General features: G+C 33.7%; 1 protein-coding gene across 1 annotated transcript; it reads right to left on the reverse strand.

The window, feature by feature from the left end:
* Positions 1–6339: 6339 nt before the first annotated feature.
* On the reverse strand, positions 6340–11080 carry LOC11435852 (2,3-bisphosphoglycerate-independent phosphoglycerate mutase). Its single transcript, XM_003623642.4, has 10 exons — positions 10921–11080; positions 10573–10752; positions 10356–10483; positions 9246–9396; positions 8958–9161; positions 7886–8310; positions 7445–7637; positions 7260–7355; positions 6875–7027; positions 6340–6720 (listed from the first exon to the last, which is right to left on the reverse strand). Exons 2-10 carry the CDS (start codon positions 10732–10734, stop codon positions 6562–6564), a joined length of 1671 nt encoding a protein of 556 aa, XP_003623690.1. The 5' UTR covers positions 10735–10752; positions 10921–11080; the 3' UTR covers positions 6340–6561.
* Between the last annotated feature and the right edge of the window lie 12722 nt (positions 11081–23802).

The raw sequence follows: 23802 nt of genomic DNA on the forward strand, positions 1-23802 counted from the left end.
ATTCTAGATTGTCGAGTTGGAAGTCGAAACACTTGTCTTTGGGTGGTCGCTTGGTTTTACTCAAGTCTGTCCTATCGTCTCTGCCTGTTTATGCTCTTTCTTTTTTTAAGGCTCCGTCAGGTATTGTCTCCTCTATTGAATCTATTTTGAATAATTTTTTTTTTTGGGGGGGGGGGGGGGGGGGGAGTGCAGACCATAGGAAAATTATATGGGTTGATTGGAATTCTGTTTGTCGGAGTCAGGAGGTTGGTGGTTTGGAGGTAAGGAGAATAAAAGAATTTAATTTAGCTTTATTAGGGAAGTGGTGTTGGAGGGTGTTGACGGAGAGAGATAGTTTGTGGTTTAGGGTGTTAGCGGTGCGGAACAGGGTTGAGGGCGGTCATTTGTGTAGTGGAGGGCGCAATGAGTCAATGTGGTGGCGGAATATAGTGGCTTTGCATTCAGAGGGTTGGTTTCAGAATCATGTGAGTCGTAGTTTGGGTGATGGTTCCAGTGTTTTGTTTTGGACGGATGTTTAGGTGGGAGAGTTGTCGCTTCGGGATAGGTTTAGTAGGCTGTATGATTTGTCGGTTTTGAAGGGGGGAGTCGGTCGCTACGATGAGAGCGTTAGGTTGGGAGGAGGAGGGTGAGGCTTGGAGGTGGAGGAGAAGGTTGTGGGCTTGGGAGGAAGAGTTGGTAGAGGAGCTTAGGCTTTTACTTCAAAATGTTTCTTTTCAGGTTCACAGAAAGGATGGTTGGAAGTGGAGTGCGGATTCTACGTCTTGTTATACAGTTCAAAGTGCAATCAAAACTCTCATCGCGCAGGTTCATATTGATCATTCAGTGATGTCGACTTCTTTGTGGCATAAGGATGTCCCCTTGAAGGTGGTGCTTTTTGTGTGGCGTCTATTTCGTGATCGGTTGTCGACTAAGGACAATTTACATAGGCGTCATGCTTTAGGCGTTGATGCTCAATTTTGTGTTGGTGGGATGTGGATCTGTTGAACCATCTAATCATTTATTTTTACATTGTAATATTTTTGGATCGGTTTTGAATTACATTTTCCAATGGATTGGAATAGCTACGGTGATGCCTTAAGATGTAACATGTCATTTTAAGCAGTTCACTCTTTTAGGCGTTGTCTCTAAGTCGAGGCAATCTATTCTTCAGGTGATATGGTTTGCGACTTTGTGGGAAATTTGGAAGGAAAGGAATAATAGAATTTTTAATTCTAAGGATAGCTCTATTATGCAGGTGGTGGATAGGATTAAGTTGTTAACATTCAAGTGGTTGAAGGTGAAGTATGCTACCCTTCCCTTTAACTATCATGGTTGGTGGCTTAGCTCATTCACTATTCTAGGCATAGGGTAATGGTTGTGTTGTAACGGGCGCTGTTATGTGGTGTTGGTTTTTTCTCTTGTCTGTACTTTAATTTTGTATTGACTTTGAGGTTTTTATTCCTTGGCACACCTTGTGCTAGGAAGACCTTAGTTGTGGTAATATAATTCATTTTAGTTTCTTAAAAAAAAAAAAAAAGTTATACGTATTTTCCCCTCAAAAAGATGAAGTTGTATTTTAAAAAAAAAAAAAAAATAGAAAATATTTTTTACAAAACTAACGGGCTAAAATTTTCAATTCCAAATTCCTTTTTTCAAGCAACTAGGATTGGTGAGTGAAGGGTTTGGATAGTATACATGAGGTCTTAGATTCAAAGCTAATTGCTTCCATTTTATAATAAAAATTCACCTTTATTCAAAAAATAATAAAAATTCACCTTTTTTATTTTCAAAAAAGAAATTAAAGTCTGACATTACTTTCTCTTTTTATTCACTCTTCTAATTTTCTTTGACAAGTTTAGCATCAAATTTGGTATGGAGTTTGTAACCAAAACATTATTGATTTTGAATTGATAAAAATTTAACATGAATAATTTTAAGGTGGCATTTCACATGGGAAAGGTTAATCATTTCCCACCATGAGAAAGTTGATTCAATGATTAGATTAAGTGAAGAACATATTCTTATCATGCTCTCTCAACACTAGATTTTTCTTCACACTATCTTCCAACAATTTAAAAATTTTGAAAATTAATTTTCAGAAATTAAAAAAATCGAAAAAAATTCAGATAATTTTTTTTAAAATTCTGTAATTCATTTATTGAATGTTAGAATTTTTTTTTTTGAAAAAATGAAAAAAAAATTCCAGAATTTTATTTTCTTAGAAAAATAAAAAACTTTAATTTCAAAATATTTTTTTTAGGATTTTTATTATGAAATTAAAAAATATATTCTTTTTAGAAAAATAAAAACTTATCTTAGTTTCCAAAATTTTATTTTTATTGAAATAAAAAAAAATTCTAACATTCAATAAATGAATTACAGAATTTAAAAAAAAATTATCTGAATTTTTTTATATTTTTTTGATTTTTTTAATTTCTGAAAATTAATTTTCAGAATTTTTAAATTGTTGGTAGTTAGTGTGAAGAAAAATCTAGTGTTGAGAGAACATGTTAAGAATATGTTCTTCACTTAATCCAACTTTTCCATGGTGGGAAATGATTAACCTTTCCCATGTGAACACACACCTAATTTCAATTCGAACTCAAATTTCAGAAATACAACTTTATATGGTTTCGCTGTTTTTGATGAATCGTTGGGAATTCCGTAGAGCCAAGATAGACCAATTTTCAAAGTTATGATGGTGAGAAAGGACAAGAAAGCCGTGACATCTAGTTTGAGAGAGACGGGTGTGGAGAGTTTTATAGAAATGCTAAAGAGTATTTAAAACTAAAATAATTAAATATTGTCTTAGAGGAATCAAGCATGAAGAATGCGGTATAATTAGGGGTGGGTATGGTTCGGTTAATCTAAAAAATCGAACCGAACCGAAATTTTGAAATGGTTTGAAAAAACTAAACCAAACCGTTTTAAGTATGGAGCTAACCAAAGTTATGGTTCAGTTAACCGTTTTCTTATCTATGAATCGAACCGAACCAAAACCAATATTTTGAACCGAAATGTATTTTTTTTATCCTTTTGTGAATATTTAATTGTGTTTTTTATCCAAAATGCAAAATATTTTTTTATTTACTTTTTTTTAAGAATATAATTTTTTTATTAATATTATTATTACACAAACACAGTAAAATAATAAGTTTAAGGCAAAATATATTAAGAAATAAGAATTACAGTATGAAAATTATTATCGATTATTTTATAAAGATATGAAGTAATAATAATATAGATTAAATTAATGTAATATATAAGATTAAACACGGTAAAAAAATATGTATTAATATTTACTTTCGCGGTTCGATTTAGTTTGCTTCGGATTTGAAAAAATGATCCGATCCAATCCAAGTCAAAAAAATCAACATAAGAGCACATAAATCACAAGAGCACGTCTTTTGGTAAATTTCAAAAAATGCAATAAAAGTATATCTTTTGTACAATTGACATCAACATAAGAGCACATAAATCATAAGAGTTTAATCCTTAAGTAACAATAAAATCAACTTCAGTTTGAAGTATAAAGATGCACAATAATTCCTTAGTTACTCTCAATAGATCATACTTGCATAAGTTAATAGAGTCAACATCCTTCCAAAGAAAACTATTACAATGGCAAAACAAAATAAAGCTAAATGTTTATAATAGCAGACATCTTCTCTCAACAAGTAGCTAATAACTTCAACTTTGAAGTCCAAATTGATCTCTGACTTTATGAATTATGTTTGATCATTCATATGGTATTGGCCCTGCAAAACAAAAAGACATGAATTGAAGTGAATTGGCTTAGAAAGGGATTCAAGACATTTGACAGTAACTAATACTATACATTTGCATTCAGATTAAACAATTATGTGCCAGATAAATGAGTCTCTATATCCTGAATTGTAATTGAACACAGACTAATCAACCTATGGTTTTAAAATTACATGAGTTTCTTTTCTATCAACTAGGATAATCTCATTGTTAGTCATGGCAAACTAACCATTGCTGAAACAATTCAATAGTTGTGAACATGAAAATCTTGTTAGCTGCCTCTGTGAAGTGAAAAAATTCAAGTGAAAAAATCTCTACTGGAACAATTCAATGATCCTCCCACTTCAAGTGATCACTTTCTATAACATGTCATATCTAACCATTGCTATAACATGCCATATGGAAAATTGCTGCACCAAGTTTGTCAATTCTCTTAAATCCATCCAAATCTGACAAGTTCTTGGAAATTGCCAATAACTCAACAGAAAAAAATTGTACATGTGAACATGAAAACTGTGTAAGCCAAATTCACTTTCTCTTTGTAAGCAAGATAATCAACAACTTTCTAAATTCTTCATTTTCCACAGATCGGAATGGGAGCTCGGCACACACAAAAGTTCTCACTAATTGCGGTCCGCATGCCTCTTGATCAAATTTGGAATAGCTTGGAGAAGAAACAACTTGACCCTTTTTAACGATTTTTCTCCTTTTCCTTGATTGGGTCCCTTGGGTGTCATCAGAGTTATACTTAGCGCATCTTCCTAGATGATTCCACATACCACTTGTCCCACTAATCACAATGAGCTGAGGGCAATAATTGCATTTAGCCTTTTTCTTTCCATTTTCCCCTATGTCAGGTACCTCTTTGAAATGTTCCCACACACTAGACCGCTTGTTAATAGTGTTACCAGTAGATTGAACATCATGTTCAGCATTAGATTCAAATTCATTTGATAGTTCATTCAACGCATTGAGGTTTGTATCTTGTGGCACTGTGAAGTCTAAGATATTATCTGACATCTGTGCAACAAGAAAATGGAATAGATCAGAATGTGACATAAATAATGAAGAATCGCAACAACAGTGCAGTAGTAACAGTAACAAAATGCAGAAAATACGCTGCAACAGAATGTGACAGAAATAATGAAGAAACGGATAAACAGATGCAGCAATGCAATAAAAAATTTATGCACATAAGACAAAGAACTTAGTAATATCCTTTAGTTTTTAAACACCAGCTTAATATATCAAGATAATAGTGAGAGTAAGACTACAAGTACTCATCACTTTGCACAATGATACTAAGACAAGATTGACAAAGAAATCCATATAAGTTATCTTAGTAATGTAAACAAGCTAAGAAGCCAAGCCATCACACAAAATATTCACACAATCTATTATTATAAACTGACAAGGATCTATAGCAACATACTTGCTGTTTCTTAACAGTTATACTAATATATTCTATCTAGGCTCTAGAGCCAACGAATGTGCATGCAAAACTTGTGCCTTGTTTTGTCCATAATGAGAACAACGGCAAATGCATGAGGAAGAACAAAACCAATGAATTGAAGTGATATCCCTAGACCCTAGTGCAGAAAATTACCAAAGGCTTTAAATCTGACCCTGTCATAGCTTTGATTTCCTCCAAACTTTACCATTCAATCAAGATGTTACTCTAATAACAGTCAATTACATCTCAAGATGTTACCATTCTTCTTAGTCAAGTTCATTTTAAAATTTCAGAAACTACAAAGTGGGAATCTCAAAAATTGATCAGACAATGTTCACAAATTCATCTGATAGTAGATTGAACATCATGTTCAGCATTAGATTCAAGTTCACCTGATAGTTCATTCGACACATGATCTTCAATGCCTCACAAAGATACCAATGCCTCACACAACCAGTACCTAGACAAACATCCATTTCCTTTAAATTCCAAGTTATAAATCCACAAAAATGGAAGCTTCTGATACATGCATGATCTTCAATGCCTCACAAAGAGACCAATCATTTTATAATTAAGTGTTATTCACCTGTTTCCTTTAAATTCGGTTTATGTGAGTTGTGACAAAGGACCTGAGTCAAAATGAATTTTTGTGTGATAAGATTAATTGAATTGTATGTTTCAGTTCGGTTTGGTACATACGGTTAACTGAGTTTTGATAATGGTTCGGTTCAGTAATGAACTGTCTTCAAAATAGCGGTTCAGTTCAACATCCAATATAAAGGTTCGGTTAATTTTAGTATGGATCGGTTCGGTTAACCGGTTCATTTTGGTTTTTGGTTAATTTTGCCAACCCCTAGGTATAATCCAGTCCAATTGGTTTATGATAGAGACAACAATTTCTATGGCTACAAATTTAGCATTTCAAATCAACAGTTTCATTATTTTTGGACTTTTATTTAGAGCAACAAGATGTCAATTTTGAAAAGCATCAATCAAGATGTAGTAACAGATAATAACATATGTCTCCTCATACAAATGAAAAGACAAGAAACCAAAAAAGGACACATCATAGTTGCCAAACATAACTGAAGTAAAAGAATATTATTCTTTTTTTGACCAAAAAGTATTCTAAATTTGTAGTATTTGATTGACAATGCTAATCTGATTCTTATTCAGCACAACTAAAGTTCAAAACAAAATAACTGCATTCAAAATTAGTATATTGTTCTGTCAACCGCAGACTAATACAGCCGTTTCATACGAACAAAAGTCCACAAACAAGTGTGGAGGAATGAAAAAGTTCAAAATTATTTAAACACTGCTGAAAATTGTAAAAAACTCATTATCTATTTGTTTCTCATTTATCAAACTACTTCTATGAGAGTTGTCTCATAGTCACTTGGAGCCTCAAATCCATGAAGATTCATCACAGTTGCAGCTACGTTGGCCAAACCACCGGTGGGAACATCGTTGCGGAATCTGACACCAGGAGTCAATCCAGGACCTCCAATGGCAATTGGCACCTTAACAAACATAGAAAAATAAAAGATTTTTAGAACCAAATTTGAGCTTGTTGTCTGTATAATAATGACTACGTATGTACTAGTATATGTTAAGAAAAGACCCCGAACTGAATGCATAGTCGGAACTAATTATATATTAGGTAGTAAAACTTACTGGCTCAAGAGTATGAGAAGTAAGAATCTGGACTTTTCCATCCTTTAGCAGAGGTTTTCCAGCCTTGTCCCTCTTGACCATATCTTCTGCATTCCCATGGTCAGCAGTGACTACATAAATTCCACCCACTTGCTCAATTGCGTCAAGAATCATCTGCAATTACATTTATAAATACACAGTATTATTACAAGGAGTATAGCCTTCACTTACAAGGCAATAACACATAATGAAAGGATTGTGCTATATATTTAAACACAGCACTGCTTTTTACTCTTAATTTCATAACATAATATAATGACAACGAAAAATTTCAAATTTTCAGCTAGAGCTCAAAAAACATAACAAAAGATATATTTCCAGAAAATTTCAAAAATTAAGTTCGTACCTTTACAGCTTTGTCGGCTGCCTTACAAGCCACAACTGTTGCTTCAATGTCACCTGTATGCCCCACCATGTCACCATTTGGTATGTTGACACGTATCTACACAACAGAAAAAAAATAAGATAGTTAACTAAAAGTTTATCATTAGACAATCAATCTAAAAACCACCCAATAATCCATTTACTTACCTGATCAAATTTACCGCTAAGAATTGCATCCCTTGCCTTCTCGCCAATCTCCAAAGCCTTCATTAATGGCTGCTCATTGAATGTTATGCCAGAGTCACTTGGAATCTCAACATATTCCTCCAGTTTCTCATCAAAATATCCAGACCGGTTCCCATTCCAGAAAAATGTGACATGACCAAACTTAACAGTCTCACTGTTGAAGAAGAAATACATTAGTGACTTTGATAACTATCATTTAAAAGCAATCATTTTAGATAATGCAAAGCGCCCAAGGTAAAAACTACAGTCAAGATAGTAGTTAACATAAAGGATATGATGAAATTTTATGATTACAAAATTTTCACCATCAACTATAGAATGATCATTTAGCAAGATAAGTGATTCGCATGAAACTATTACATATCAAGAGAAAACCAACAGATTAAATAGGTTATAACTCACCTGCAAGCAAAAGTGCGAACACCATTTTTGACTAAATATTCACCAGAAGTCCTGTCGATCTCTGGTGGAGAAACAAGGTAATGTTTTGGAAGCTTCAATTCACCGTCATATTCGAGCATACCAGCATAACGGATTTTAGGTACACGTACTCTATCGAAGTTGTCAAATTTTTCATATTCAAGAGCCTTAGCAAGCATAGTCATACGATCTGCCCGGAAGTTAAATGTAACAACAGCATCTCCGTCGACTATAGGACCAACAGATTTTCCACTCTCATCAACAATAACAAAAGGAGGCAGATACTGGTCATTGGCCTTTGGTGCTGCCCTCAATGTCTTGATGGCTTCAAGAGCATTTGTGAACTTATGAGGTGCTTCGCCAAGAACTTGAGCATCCCATCCACGTTTCACAACACCCCAGTCATTCTGCAAGTTGTTTTGAAATCATTTATATTATTCATATCTAACATATATGTACACACATCTACAAATATTTAAAGTCAACAAAATTTATTTGGTGTAAATATAAGAAATATGAATACAAAACAAAACCACAAAAAGGAAATCTAATAACTCAAATGTTTTCATAACTAAGATAGATAAATGAGATTACACAACCATTCTACCATAACTTGAATCCTTCAGTTAAAACAGTCATGATTTCATAGGCAGAAAAATTATTATCTTTCCTTTTATCAAACTTCCGAGCCAATATGGTAATACAACAAAAAATCACACATTTTCAATAAACAGGATAAAATTGGCCAGTGTATTAAGACTAATGGCAACACAAAAATCAGTAAAACAAAGAAACTAGGTAAGTTTGAATGATGTAAGTACAAATATTAGAAGATTAAACACTAAGCTTGATGCAGAGCTGAACTTAAGAACCTAATCAGACACCATATAGTAAACTACGTTTAATTTACAAAAAATATTTACAACTTCCGTTAACTATTCTTTCTTTTTAAAAAGAAATTAAAACTGACCGGTATACATATAAACAGAAAAGAAAAAGAGTGTCGAATTTGTTAACATTTTAAATGAAATGGTGGATAATTGATATGCAATACCTCATAACGATCCATTGTGACATTCATGCGACCTCCACCTGAAGCAATCTGTGCATCAATACCTTTCTCACGCAATTTTGCAAGATCATTTTCAAGGGTTTCCACAAAACCCACACTTGAGCCATCCAAAACATCACGACCATCAGTAAGAATATGGAGACGGACTCTCTTAACACCTCGCTCACTAGCTCCTTTAAGCAACAACTGTACAAAAATAGATTGTTAGAACAAAGAAGGCACAAATTATGCAAACATAAAGATACAGAAGTTTGAAAAACATCAAATCACCTGCACTTGATCAAGTCTGGAGTGAACTCCACCATCACTTAGCAGTCCAATGAGATGTAATGTGCCGGTTTCAAAACTTTCCTTTATGTAATTGAAACCATCTCCTTCGAAAATCTTTCCAGTTTCTAGAGCAATGTCAACAAGCTTTGCACTACAATAAACAAACACAAACCAGTACATCCCAATCATCACATGTGCTACGAACATTATAGTACAGAAGAATTAGTGCAAAAATTTCAGGATGTTAAGTGCGCAAGACCCAATCCTAATGTTTGGAAAGAATCACCCTAACATAAGAATGTGCGTCCTTAGGAAAACTGACATGCATAGTAAGGCGAAGCCACAAACAAGTTGACTATTCATTTGAATCCTAAAACTAAACCAGGCATGATCGAATTGCAAATTTGTGACATCAAAAAATAGGCGCAGCGCAATCCATGACATCAAAAAATAGGCGCAGCAAATCCATGACAAAAAAAAATAGGCGCAGCAAATCCAAATGTTTGAAAGAAACAAAATTGGTTCACATTTTCCAATATTGTACATCAAGAAACACCACACCAGTTACATAATTTATGACGCATCGAAGACCAAGTACTTACCAAGACATAGGTGAATAAATAAATAAAAAAACATTTTTTCAAAAGGAAAAGACAACATAGCTGTTGTTGATTATAGCGTTGCATCCTAAAACTAAATTAGTCATGAAAATGAGCAATTAGCTTATCATATAATATAATTTCAGGCAGTTTAGATAGGCTTATTTGAGCTTATCCACTGGCATAAGTTTTGTGAGACTATTTGAGAGAACTTATGAAAACAGCTTGAGAAAATTTTCAAAAACTTTTTTCAGCTTATGTTCATAAGTTCTCTAATATAGTTTATTAAAACAACTTATAGCATATACAAATAAAATTTATCTTTAGCTGTAAAACAAGCTTATCCATTATCATGATAAGCACTTGTGCTATAAGCTACAAATAAGTTGTTTATCCAAACAGGCCCTTTATTTAGTATACGATTACTACTACTGCTACTAACTAGTATCACTAGCAAAATACACACGGAACCAAACCAAATAGATCGAAATCATAAGCTATTTAAATTTACCCTTGAGCAAATATACGACCGGCACCAAGCGCGTTATGACCAACTTCACTGTTACCCATATCATCCTCAGTTGGAAGTCCTACTGCTTTACCATGAGCCCTCACCAATCTCCAATGTTCAGGAGCACCCTACAACATAACAAAACAATATAACTTTAAACAAAAACCCAGAGCAGCAATAGATCTAACTATATTCAATCCGAAAGAGATGATTATACCTGTTTAAGGGAATCCATGGTAGGTGTTTCAGCGTTGTGAATACAATTGTATTCATTAGCATTAGCTTCACCCCAACCATCCAAAACAATAACAGCAACTGTCTTTCCCTTTGGTAGCTTAGGATGATCCGGTAATTTCCATGAAAAATCAGTGCTTCCCATCTTTCTTTATATCAGATTCTGATTCAATCACAAAACCATAAATCAACAACAAATTTCACATGTGATTATGTATGGTGATGATATCTATGCATGCTATTAAATTAAACAAGTTGATTTGGATCTTAAATCTGAGATTAGATAAAATAAATCTGAGACAAATCATGGTAGAAAGTAGAAGAAACATACCTAACTAACGATTTTTTATTGTGTGAGAGGCGCGACTAACTGTTTGCACAAATGTCACAGAGGTAACCTAACACAGACCAAAACCTTAACCTGTTGAATTGTGTTGTGTTTGGTTTGGTTGGTTCGTTGGATATAAATACCGTTTTTTGGGTTGTTTATTGGACACGATATTTTATTTTTTTTATTATTCTTTTTTTTGAGATATTTTTATGAAAATTTATAAAAGGAATGAAGCTACTAGAATCGTGAGTCACGAGACGGAGAAAAAAAGGGAAATGCGAGTCACGTAATTTTCTTTTTTTAATCATTTTAATTTTAAAAAGGATTTAAACTATATATTTGATGTCTCACTCATATATTCGTCAGAAAGAAGAAGAAAAAGTCACTCATATAGTTTGTTATTTTTTTCTTAAAAATAATTAAAATTTGTAAAAGATGTATGGTAACAAAATAAATAAAATATGAATTAAGATATATTATTATTATTAACTTAGTAATTTCTTTTTTTTTTTTACTCGAGTTGGATTGTGCTACAAGTCTTTTTTACTATATAGTTTGTGCTACAAGTTTTTTGTTTTTGGAATGTAGATGTCGATATAAATACAAGAATGAATATTCGAATATGCTATAATGCTATTGTTACCCATCGTGACATGTAAATATTCCTAATATCTCATACCTCTCTTTTTTCTTTAAAAAACTAGAAGGATGACAAACGATGTGATGCTCTCATTCATGCGCCTTGCACAGTACGAAATAAAAAATTGCATTCCATATTACAAATATATTTTTTTGAAGACTTTTTCCTATTTATTATTGGATTTAGTTAAATATATTTTGTGCTGGTCTTATTTGCTAACCATCAAATTTTAATATAGACAACCCAAGTCAACAGTGAGCTATAGGAGTTGATTCATGTTGTTTGATTCATGCTGTTTGACTTTTTTCTATTAATAAAATATCACTTGAAAAAATTCAATGACATACGAACAATAAACATATTTCTCATTCAACTATTCAATCCTAAATGGATACAAATATTGATGCAAATTATTTAAATATCGTCACTTAAATATAAATGTTAGCCTTTCAAATTCAGTGAAAAAACTATATACTATTTATGTTTGTGTTGAATGTGATGAATTTTGTTTTGATTAGAAATGAAGTGTATGCATATTAATGTTTTGGTAAAAAGAATAAAATGAATATGATGAATTTTTATTGTTAAATTGAGAGTGAAATGAAAGTGATGAACTTTTATTGTTAAATTTTAAGTAATTAAAAAAAAAGTTTTGCATTACAAAAATCCATTAAAAAATTGACATTCACATATATTTGTAAATATCCGCGTATAACTTAAAATATGTAGCTTATCTGCTTAGCAGATACGCGCACAAATTTGGGACAAACGGGCAAACACGGATATCATAGTACTCTTTTCATAAATACTCATTTACATCTTATGCATTTCTTCGTTCTGCAGGGACTGTTCTGAATTTTTCTGATATCTTTTTCATTTTTTAGCTATATCAGTCTGATTTTGAGCTGGTTTGGTGCCATCAGTTTGTTGGTTCGGTGGCAAATTTGTATCTCAACTGGCAGCTGCATCTTTGCTTATTCTTTCATTTGGTAGTGTGTTGTAATTGTGGCTCACTAGCAGATCTCTTGCCTATGTGATTTGGTTTTTCTTTCTGTTCTTAATGTGTATGCCACCACATTTCAAATTCTTGTATACTCTCTTTTGATCTATTCTTAGCACTCCTTGTGCATAGCATAGATCCTTTTAATTTAATTTTGCCTATTCAAAAAAAAAATAGAATGTTGGATGAGACGGCGGAGACTCAACTAAAAGGGTTATTTCACAAGAGTAGTGATAATTGAACAACTCTTTTGGGACAACCTTATTGTTCTCTCTTCTCATTGGCCAAAAACAACAAAGAGATAAAAAGGAAGAGAGAGAATAAGAAGATAATGTGAGTATGAGAGATAAAGTTGTACAAAAATGGTTGTACAAATATCATTTCTCATTTCACAAAGTGGTTTTACACCATTTAGCAACTAGACACTTGTTGTTTTCACATCCAGTGATAGTTAACTACTGATTTTCTAGTTATAAGTCAGCGGTAGTTAACTATCGTTCGGTTGTTTTCGGTCATTTTCATATGTTTCTAGGAAACAATGGAGGGTCCCTTTAGTTTGGATTAGTGAACGTTTGGGTCCAACTTGGTCCAGTTTTTTTTGAAAGTTGCTTTTCTGAAATCAAAAGTCTCCTAAAAACACAAGTAAAATATTTAAATGCCCTCAGCGGTAGTTAACTACCGTTGAAGACCCGGCAGCAGTTAACTACCGCTGAATTCCTACATTCAATTTACAGACTTACGCTCACACCCAATTATTTTCTCACTTAGGCTATGTTTGGTAAAAATAGCGGATAGCTAATAGCTTATAGCGGATAACTGATAGCGGGTAGCTTATAGTTGATAGTTTTTAGCTGATGACTTATGACTTATAGCTTATAAGTTAATTAAACCGTATGGTAAAATTAGCGGTTCAACTAACTGATAAATGTAAAATGACCAAAAGAATATTCTTAATTATCATAAAATTAATATCAATTAACATTTTTAATTTGTTTTGAAAAGTACTTTAAATTTATTAATTTAATATATCCTTCATATTATATATTAAATTTATTTTTATTTTTTTTATGTCAAAGATTTATTTTCATTTAAGTGTTTATACTTTATAAAACAATTAAACATAACAATATACAGTTATCAAAATGCATAATAATAATAATAATAATAATAATAAGGGAACCCCTAATATGGACCTTATTTATAAGGGTCCACGGGTGAACCCATCCTTTTGATCAGCAATTGAAGGTTAAGACATTTTTGGCAAATCTTCTCTCTCCTTGACACCTTACCCCTCTCTCTCAAATTGGAAAATGAGTTTTCCCACGTTGTTCCTTTGTGACTTAAGTGTCAAAGCATCAAAAATGCTTTGGCCTTTGAATTTTGCTTCTGCTTCTTTTAGATTTAGAGATTAGCATCATTTTAATAGGTTTTCATTCTCCACTCTCTAGAATTTAGAACCCCAACAAGCTTCAACAACAACAACAATAAATTGGTTTTATCAAAATAAAATAAAAGTTAACCACAATAACTTGGTTTTCAGTTAGGAGGTTCACATTGGTGGTGCAAGTGTTAATGGGTTATACTGTCCTAACTCAGTTTCAAAATATTAATTTAAAAGGGTAAAGATTGTGGTGATTGATACTAATGGATCGTGTTCTTCTCCAATTCAGCGTTTTGTCCAAATAATATTATGAATTGAAGGGTTATCGTTTTCATCATATCATTTGCAAAATGGTCTTTCAAATCTTTATTCTTTCCACAATTATGGGCCATGGTTGTTGCTGTTGAAGGTTGGGTTGTATTTTTTTTTTAAGGTTGGGTTGTATTTTGATTGTTGAAGAAAGATGAAAGAAGTTTTTGTTATTAAGTAGTTTTTATTTTCCTTATAACAAACGGTGAAGGTTGGTGACTGGTTAGAGCAAATCATTCTTTGAGGTTCACGGATGGTCCTTATAATTTGGGATTCATATTAGGGGTACCCTAATAATAATAATAATAATAATAATATCTTCTTGAAAAAAATTACGATTTTTTTTTAGAGAAGAAGGGACTATACTAAATTACTATATGCATGATAAATGGACGTAAAATAATTGTACTTAGTTCAAAATGACGAAAGGGATGTTTTCATTAAAATTAAAATGTAAACATAACTGAAGGTCTGTTCCGTGAAAAAAAGAAAGAAACTGAAGGTGTAAAGGAAAAAAAAATGAAAGGCAAGTGTTTGTCACGGAGGTATAGGTTTTTTTTTTATTTATTTAAGAAACTAAGCGAAATATATTAAAGAAATAACTCAAGCACAAGGCGTGCCTAAGCTAACTGATAAGTATTGTTACAATACAGAATGGCTATAAACAGCCTAAAAGAAACCAGACATTACAAAACAGTCTCTAAACAAACTAAAGAGTTTTTCCTCCAAAAGGAATAGTCAAAATCGAACATGATGTAATTCGCTTTCAACCACCAATACGTTTGGATTTTAATCCTTTCAAGAAGAGCTTCTAGATGATCAATGTGATGCTGAAAAATTATCCTGTTTCGGTCTTTCCAAATGACAAAATCCAAATAATAGTAAAACTTGTCCTAGAGTTCTTTGAGAAACCTCCAAAAGCACAAAATTGATTAGCATGAGAATGTAAATTACCATGTAGAACCGTAACAATACCAAGCCACTGTGAGATCAAAAGTCAAAGCCGTCCATAATGATCACAATGAAAAAACAAATGGTCCATATCCTCTTCCTTACCACACAAGGTCGCACATGCCACAAGGGTCGGATCAATAACATTCCTTCTGCGCAAATTATCCTTTGTAGCAAGTCTATTCAGAAAGAGACGCCAAACAAATATGTTAACCTTTAACATAACCGCTTTTAGCCATAAAAACAGAGTTAGCCAGCCGCCCCACCGGAGGGATAGTAGTATTTTCCGTAAGAAAACAAAGGGATTGTAGCACTTATTACGGAGCAATATTATAATTAAGGCTAAAGTGCACTTTTCGCCCCCTATGTTTCAAAATGTTGCGATTTTGACCCCCTATTAAAAAAATGACAATTTTGGCCTCCTTCATCCCAAAATTGCTGAGAAGACGCCATGTGTCCCAAAAAAGGGGCCATAATCGCAACTTTTTGTAAAGATAAGGGGTCAAAAAGCATATTTCCCTTATGTTAGGAGGTCAAAAGAGCATATTTCCCTAAACATAGGGGGTCACTTTTGCCATTTTTTTTAATAGGGCTCCAAAATCGCAACATTTTGAAACTTAGAGGGCGAAAAGTGAAGTTTAACCTATAATTTATTATAATGGGTAAAAATGGAATTTAGATAAAATAATAAGGGTAATAATGGAAGAAAAAACAATAAGCTATAAACTCAAACGCTACTTGGAATAACGTCCGAAAAATAGCTTATAAGCTCGTGAAATAAGTTATAAGCGGGTGGTGAAAGACCATTACTAAACAGGACTTTTTTTGTCAAACGAGCTTATAAGCTATAAGCTCGTTATGTGGTCTTACCAAATAGACCCTTAAATCCTTCTGATTTCTCCACATTATTGATTGTCTCCATAAGTGTAAACCCTTTTTCCTCTATAAGATTTTTTAATTTTTCTTTTACAGAACAAATCATGTATGACATGCATCTCTTCCAAGATGAAAATAAAAAGATGATTTTTCTTTTACTCAACCAAGATGAAAATAACAAGTCTGGATGTATCTCTTCCCCTTTTCGTTCTTTTGATTTGTAATTTAAAGAAAAGATGAATCTCTTCCCTCTCTTTTGATCTGTATCAAAGAAAAGAAATTACTGAAATTGATGAAAAAATTGATTACTAAAGAAATTCAAGAAACTTTAAATTTTTTAATTTGATAGAAACAAAATGGATTTATAACAAAACAACAACATGTATGCAGCGGAGGGACTCTAAGAAAGGGTGGAGCTTCAATTTACTGTTTTCATTTGTCTCCAACTCAATTGAAAGAGAGGTTCAAAGATTGTTTTTTATTCAAAACAGCATTTGCTACGAAGTTGTAAGTCTGTTAAATTAAAGAAAGGAATCCAGTTGTTGTAGTTAACGACCGTTGAGGCCTTAACGTAATTTACTTGTGTCAATGTGAAGTTATCAATGTCAAAAAAGCAATTTTTGTTTTTTTTACCATTAGATTGTAACTCCCATCATATCTTATTGGGTCTTGTTAACGAGTGCTCCCGGAGCACTCTTTAAACATCCATATTTAGTAATTATTCTTTTAAAAGTCAACTATTACAATTTTCATTCAATAAATAATTTTTCATTAAATACTTACTATGTAAAAGTGTTTAAAGTTAACATTTCCCTATCTTTATTATAGTCCATTCACACAAAATAAAACTCATCAACTCCTTAATTTAGCATCTCCTTCTTCATCAACAACCAAGTCATTAATACCATCTTCTAGTATGTCATATAGTTCTTCATCTAAACCCATGACATGACTGTAGAAGTTGGTTTTCCACCAGAAAAATTCTTCCGGATCTCCATTAAACTTAGGAACTTTTCCATAGTCAGATTTCTTGTTGCTACCATAGTCATATGGAATAGCACTGCTTCTTGTTGTACTGGATTCAGATTCAACAAACATGTTTTTCTCGGATCTTTCTCTGTTACACTGTTAAGTGTTTGACAACAGACCAAGGCTCTAGATACCAATTGAAGGTGAAAAAAACACAAGAGGCGGGGGGGGGGGGGGGGGTTGAATTGTGTTTTGTTTTTCTTCTTTTTCTCCTAACTAAAGATGCAGTTCAGAAGCAGATAGAATTCTACTTCTGAAGAGATGTTCATACCTAAATGCAGCGGATAAAACAGAGAGAAAGAGAGAAGAAAGACACAAGCAATTTATACAGGTTCCTTCCACAAACCAGAAGTCAGTCATGTCCCCCTTGCACTTCCAAGGGGAGTTCACTATGTAATATCTGATTACAAATGCTCACTACTAAACTTAGTAAGAGACTTCAAATTGCTCAAGCACAACTGCAAGAGACTTCCTATGCTCCTGAACACAATCAAGAGACTTCTATTGCTCAAGCACAACTGCAAGAGACTTTTAAATTCAAACAGAATTACAAAGAAAAATGTTTGAGGTTGAACACTTGATATACAATCAGTGGTGTTCACAATACAAATCAGATACAGACTCTAAAGACTCTAGAATTCCTAAGATATAAGCTTTGTTAAGAAATTCTAAGTGAACTTTGAAGTGGAGAACAATTTCAACAGAGTTTTGGCTTAGCTGATGCGTAGTATTGTTCTTGTGAAACTCTGAGTCTTCACTCCTTTATATAGAGGTGTGAAAGAGACGTTGAAATGTCATCACATTCAAAATAGAGTCGTTTGAAGCTTTTTGATCAATCACCAATGATCCTTTGCCTGATATGGTTATTGTCCTATGAAGGATCAATTTCAAATGTGTTCCCAATGTGAATAAACATTATTGCAGGTAGAGCTGTTTTTCTTGTCTTGTAGCAGAGACAAAAACAGAGTAGTGGAGGTAGTGGTTGTACACTTCGTACAAACGTACTATGTCAACGCTTCTTTGAAGAATAAGCATCCAATGCATTTCAAAATAGCCGTTGCCATACTATTCCAGACTTCTGCAATTTCTAGGTGAATTTGAATCCTTGAAACAACTTTTGAAGCTTTAAGTTGCATTTCCTGATGAACTGCAGCTTCTGGTGATTCACAGCTTCTGATGAACTTGCTTCTGATGACGTCATTACTTCAGGAGCACTTCACACTTCAGGAGCAGTTTTCTTCAGACGCTTTAAGCTTCCCTTTTTGTTGATGTACTTGCTCTTTATTTGTTCTTCCAAGACCAATTTAAGATATCGAATTTTTGTCTATAGTCATGTACACTTGAACAAATATTAGCATATCCAATTGACAATTTATAATACTTTGTTATCATCAAAACTCTTAAGGATTATTATTGCTAAACATATTTTGTTCCAACATATGGTGTATTTGTTTATATCTTGGAAATCTTTGGAATTAAGGGTGTTTTACATTTGGGTGTCTGTAGAAAAAGCAACGGTTGGCGGAATATAAATGGCGCCAAGGCCCAATCCAAAAGTAGCAGCGACCCTCCAGGCAATGACAGTGTTTATGGTGTTTGGGATTTCAGCAACTATGTGCTAATTGTGTTGTATATCAATCAAAACTTGAAGTAAAACAAATGTCATTTGTGGCTATACAACTTTATTTAACAACAAGGTGCTGTCATGGTTTTTTGGTGTTGACATATATGTAGTTAGGTGTTGTAATCAATATTAACTTTATTGGTTCATTTTGTTCAAACTTGAGTTCAATTGATACTATATTTGACTCTATACATTTTATTCTACTTTGTTGGTGTAATTTTTAATATTAAACCTTTACACAGTATATCCCTTTCATAACCCTTGATAGAATTTTACAGCCGATTTTCCAACTAAAGTATAATAAAATTACATCAGACACCTTATGCTCCACTAGTGTCATTTGAGATGAACATTTAGTACAAAAGAAAACTAAGTAGAATTGGGGTTGTCATTGTAGGTTTTGATGTAAGACGATACAATAAAATAGTGTTACTACCAGGAAAGGTAGAAGTTAGTGATATGATCAAACATGATTGCAAAACATGACCTATTCTTGGGTGTAAACTTGCTTAGTGAACCACTAAATCTCAATTTCATTTAGAGTTTTCTCAACAATGTGTTTAAAAATTAATAAAATTTATTGTGCCTATGCTTGTTCATACTGCTTTTGGATTATGTGTTCATGTTAGAATTAACTGTAACCCCTTCCGAATACTCTTACTCCTTGTCTATTGTATAGATGAACAAATATGAACTCATATGATATTAAGAAATTACTTTCTGAACCATGATTGTGTACTGGTATGGACCACAAAGGCGTATAAAGATGAACAAATATGAACAGATCAATATTTCTTTAAACTAATGAAGGAATTTTTCGTTATTTTATTTTTCTACTCGTTAATTTCATCTATTAATGTAGTCTTTATTCTTATGAAATTATCATATCATATTATAGGCACTTGTTGAAGCTTTTCAAAGGTAGCAGGATAATTATATGAATACTTGAATAATTATATGGATCAGGCTTCGCAAGAAAATCCCCGAAATACGGGGAGAGGAGGAAATGGGAGCAAAAGATCATCGAGAGGGAGATCAAGATCAAATTTATCCGAATATTATGATAATTAGTTTTTTTTTTCTTAGTTTTCTAGATTGTACCAATATTATTAAAATATTTATGATTTTGTATGAAAATTATTTATGTATTGTATAAATATTATAATGATATGTGGTTTAATTAATTTATCTTATTAAATAAAAAAAAAATTATTTCTTTAATTTATTTGTGTTTATTTAATTTTATTTCTCTAATTAAAATCAAAAGGTGGGAAGGGATAATAAAAAAAGGGTGAAGTACATTACTGGCGGAAATTTCCGTCAATAATGCAGATTTGATTAACATTACTGGGGGGATAAATCCGTCAGTAATAATATGACAAATCTGATACTGCATTACTGAGGGATTATTCCCTCGGTAATTACTGGCGGAACAATCCCTCAGTAATTACTGAGGGAATAATCCATCAGTAATGCTTTGTCAGAACTACCTTTCTATTACTGAGGGCAAATTCCGTCAGTAACATTACTGACGCCAGTATTATTGAGGGATGTTTTTCGTCGCCAAATCCACCAGTAATGTCTATTACTGAGGGATTTCTTTCATTACTGAGGAATTAATTCCGCCAATAATAACCAAAATTCTTGTAGTGTTCAGTTCTGACCACCGGCCAACGTGCGTGAGTTAACTCGCGCATAGGTCAGTGGTGCGTGGCTTAAGTCACGCAGAGGTTATATGGTGCGCAAGTTAAGCCACGCAGCGTGACTTAACTTGCGCAAGGACATTTTTGGCATGGCTGCAGGACGCGAGCAAAATGTGCTGGTGAAGAGCAGCATTATGAAAAAAAAGAAAAAAAAAAATGGTCCAAGTTGGACCCAAACTTTCACTAGTCCAAATTAAAATTACCCATGAGAAAAGCAATTGTCTACCGACTAATGGTGTGTAATTGGCTGAGCTTGATCAAACGCAGAATGGGTTCAATTTTACTCATCTCATGTTTCTAAAATATCACACGTTATTTCTAAAAATTGCTCTTTTTTTAATAAATTATGTAGCAGTGGAAAAAGAAGCTTCCATTTGTTTATGTAAATGGTTTTTATTGTGACAAAAGTTGGACCCAGAAAAGATGAGTTGGCCTAATAAATTTGAGTCAAAAAGCAATTTGATCCAATACAAAAATTTGCTGTCATGAGATGGACAAATTCGTGATAAACTCGGTCAACCCTAACAATATTTTAATGAGTAGTTTTACTTTAGTTTTCATATAATATATATATAGAGAGAGAAAGAGGGTAAGTGATATTAGTCTGCTTAATGAAAAAACCAATATGAATAATATACTGATTGTAATTGACTACTTATTAGCTGAGAAAACAATATCCGGTCAAAAGAAAAAAGGTGAGAAAGAAATAAACAAAATTTTCTTGTTCATATTCTATGAGTAAACATCTGGTTGATACTTGATGCTAATTAGATTGAATGTGTGGTTTTGCTTGGAGTATGAATTTGTTGTTGCATTTGATCATCATTATGTGAACATAATAGCATCTTAATAGCAACTAGGTGGACCATGAATTTATACGTTGCCCATGGTTATCTGGTTTAGCTGTTTTCGTTTCTCTTTGTTAGTTTGTTTTTAATGTCTTCATCTTGTGTACCAAAAGAGCCCATAGTTATTTATTATATAGTTTTTTTTTCTTTTTTTCGCACCGGTTTTCGACCCACTAAAGGTGGACGACTAATGCGACTCATGCGTAGAGGCATGTGCACTGGCCAAGTGTTATTCCCCCTGGGAATCGAATCCGGTATTCCCCAGATACGTCTTGGAAGGAGCTACTTGCCACTGGAGCCCAAACAACTTGGTTATATTATATATAGATTTAGTTGCCGGTGGTAATCACCATACTGGATTCAATCAAACTTTACAAGTTATCAATTTAACTCTCTTTTTTTTTGAGGAAAAGAGAGTTAATTTTCTACACTAGTATAGTTTTAGAATTAAGCTATAAAATCAATGTATTTCTACACTATAGTAGTCAGTTTTTTCCTCCAAAAAAAAAGAGTTAAATTGATAACTTGTAAAGTTTAATTGAATTCAGCATTCTAAAATCACCACCATGCTATAGTTATTTAAAACTAGTTTAGGACTTTAGAACTTGCTGGATTCTAAAATCTCCTGCAGTGCCCCGTGGTAAATTATTATCCTGAACCAAAGTCCTAAACATGTTCCAAGAGATGTTTTTGTTTCATGATTTTGGTAGCCATAAAAACTTGTAAAATGTCGTTGTTGTTGATGGCGTTGATATGAAACTTTCACGTTGATAAAAAAATTGTAAAAAAAAATAAAAAATCAGCTAAGATAGATAGATTTGAATTTAAACATTAAAAAGAATTGAGTTTTTCTTTTTAAGAATTGAGTTATGTCTGAAAAATTGTTAGAGAAAAAAGTAGTTAAATGTTGATCAACTTTAAAGTTGTCTTTATATAATGGTATGGACTTTCTCAATCCACTTCATTTATTTCCTTTTCAAATTCATATATATATGGTTTGCTACAATAGATCCGCCTTTTTTCATGAAGGTCTATTTTAGCAAGGTGCACCTCAAAACCTTCCCCCAAAAAACAACACCCAACCGCCCCAGGAAAAACAACAAGCTGTCAGGCAAACGCCGAGCAAGGGCGACCAGCCAAAACCCCCCACACAACCACCGCCCCACACCCACAACACCACACACCCTATCGATACCAACACAGGATAGGTTGCACCTCCCGCTCGTAAAAGGAGTAGAGGCACGCAGAACTCTTGGCCTGGAACCATTTCCAAGTAGAGAACTTCACCTGATTCATAATCGACTCGACAGTCGGAGTCCCTTCAGCAAAGATAACATCTTTGCGGGAGTTCCAGACAGTCCACACAGCAACAAGCCAAACTAGCAACAAACCTAGACCAACTCTCTTACTTGACCCCAACTCAATGAAACCCTCAAAATGACTTAAAATACTGGAATTGGGACCAAAGTCCAACCCAACCACCTAGTTATGGAATATCAGATAGGAACAACAACAACACACCTGGAAAAAAAGGTGTTCCATCGACTCCTCTACAACCCCACATAAAGCACACACAACACTCCCCAGGTCCACTATGATACCTCTCCTAAAAAGATTAAGGCGGTTAGATAGCCTATTTTAGAGAAGTTTCCAAGCAAAAGTAGCCACCTTGTTAGGAGCTTTAGACTTCCACACCCTGGATAAAACATGGACCAAATTATGATTAGGGAAGCTCCCTTCAAAAGACCACGCGAGAGATGAGCATAAGCCGACTTAACCGAGTAAACCTCGGAAGTATCCAGGTTCGAGGACCAAGCATCCGAGGAGTCCAGAGAAACCTTACCATCCACCGCTAGCAACATCTCTCCCAACAAAATAACCTCCTCCGCCGACAGCCTCATCTTCCACCTTAAAACCCACTCCCCCTATCTCCCACCCAATACCCCATATCTACAACCCTCTCACCCCACTGGTCTGAAACCTGAAAGAGCTGAGGAAACCTATCCAGCAGATACGAGCCTTCAACCCACGGGTCTAACAAAAAAGAAGTTGTTGTGTCGTTTCCCACTTCAAAATCACACCTTTAGCAAACCAATCCGACTACAAACCCTCCTTAGTACCCAACAGGGACACATCCTTCCACCACAAAGAGAACCTTTGAAGATCGCCCAACATCCCTCCTAAGTGGGGAGCAGGAAACATGCCACCATATCTGGCTCTAATAATCTCTCTCCAGAACTCTGATCCATGATACAACATCCTCCATCTCCACTTACCAAGGAGAGCTAGGTTCATAAGTCTGAGATCCTTCACACCAAGGCCCCCGACCCTTTTAGGCTTACACACAAAGTTTCAATTAACCCAAGATTTTTTTTTACCAACCTTACCCCCACAAAAACGTCCTTTGGAGAGAAACCACCTTTCTCCACACCTTTTTAGGCATCTTCATAAAACTTAGGAAGAACATCGGAATTGCACTTAACACCGAATCGAGAAGAGTAACCCGACCACCTAAACTCAC

This window comes from Medicago truncatula, chromosome 7, assembly GCF_003473485.1.
Source record: "Medicago truncatula cultivar Jemalong A17 chromosome 7, MtrunA17r5.0-ANR, whole genome shotgun sequence".
NCBI classification, from domain to species: Eukaryota; Viridiplantae; Streptophyta; class Magnoliopsida; order Fabales; family Fabaceae; genus Medicago; species Medicago truncatula.

Bases quoted from the DNA above. Each gene is read 5' to 3' on its own strand.
- LOC11435852 (XM_003623642.4), bottom strand. From the start codon at position 10,734: ATGGGAAGCACTGATTTTTCATGGAAATTACCGGATCATCCTAAGCTA. The intron at 10,484-10,572 runs GTATAATCATCT...GTTATGTTGTAG, and splicing joins CCATGGATTCCCTTAAACAG to GGTGCTCCTGAACATTGGAG. The intron at 7,028-7,259 runs GTACGAACTTAA...ATGTAATTGCAG, and splicing joins CAGCCGACAAAGCTGTAAAG to ATGATTCTTGACGCAATTGA.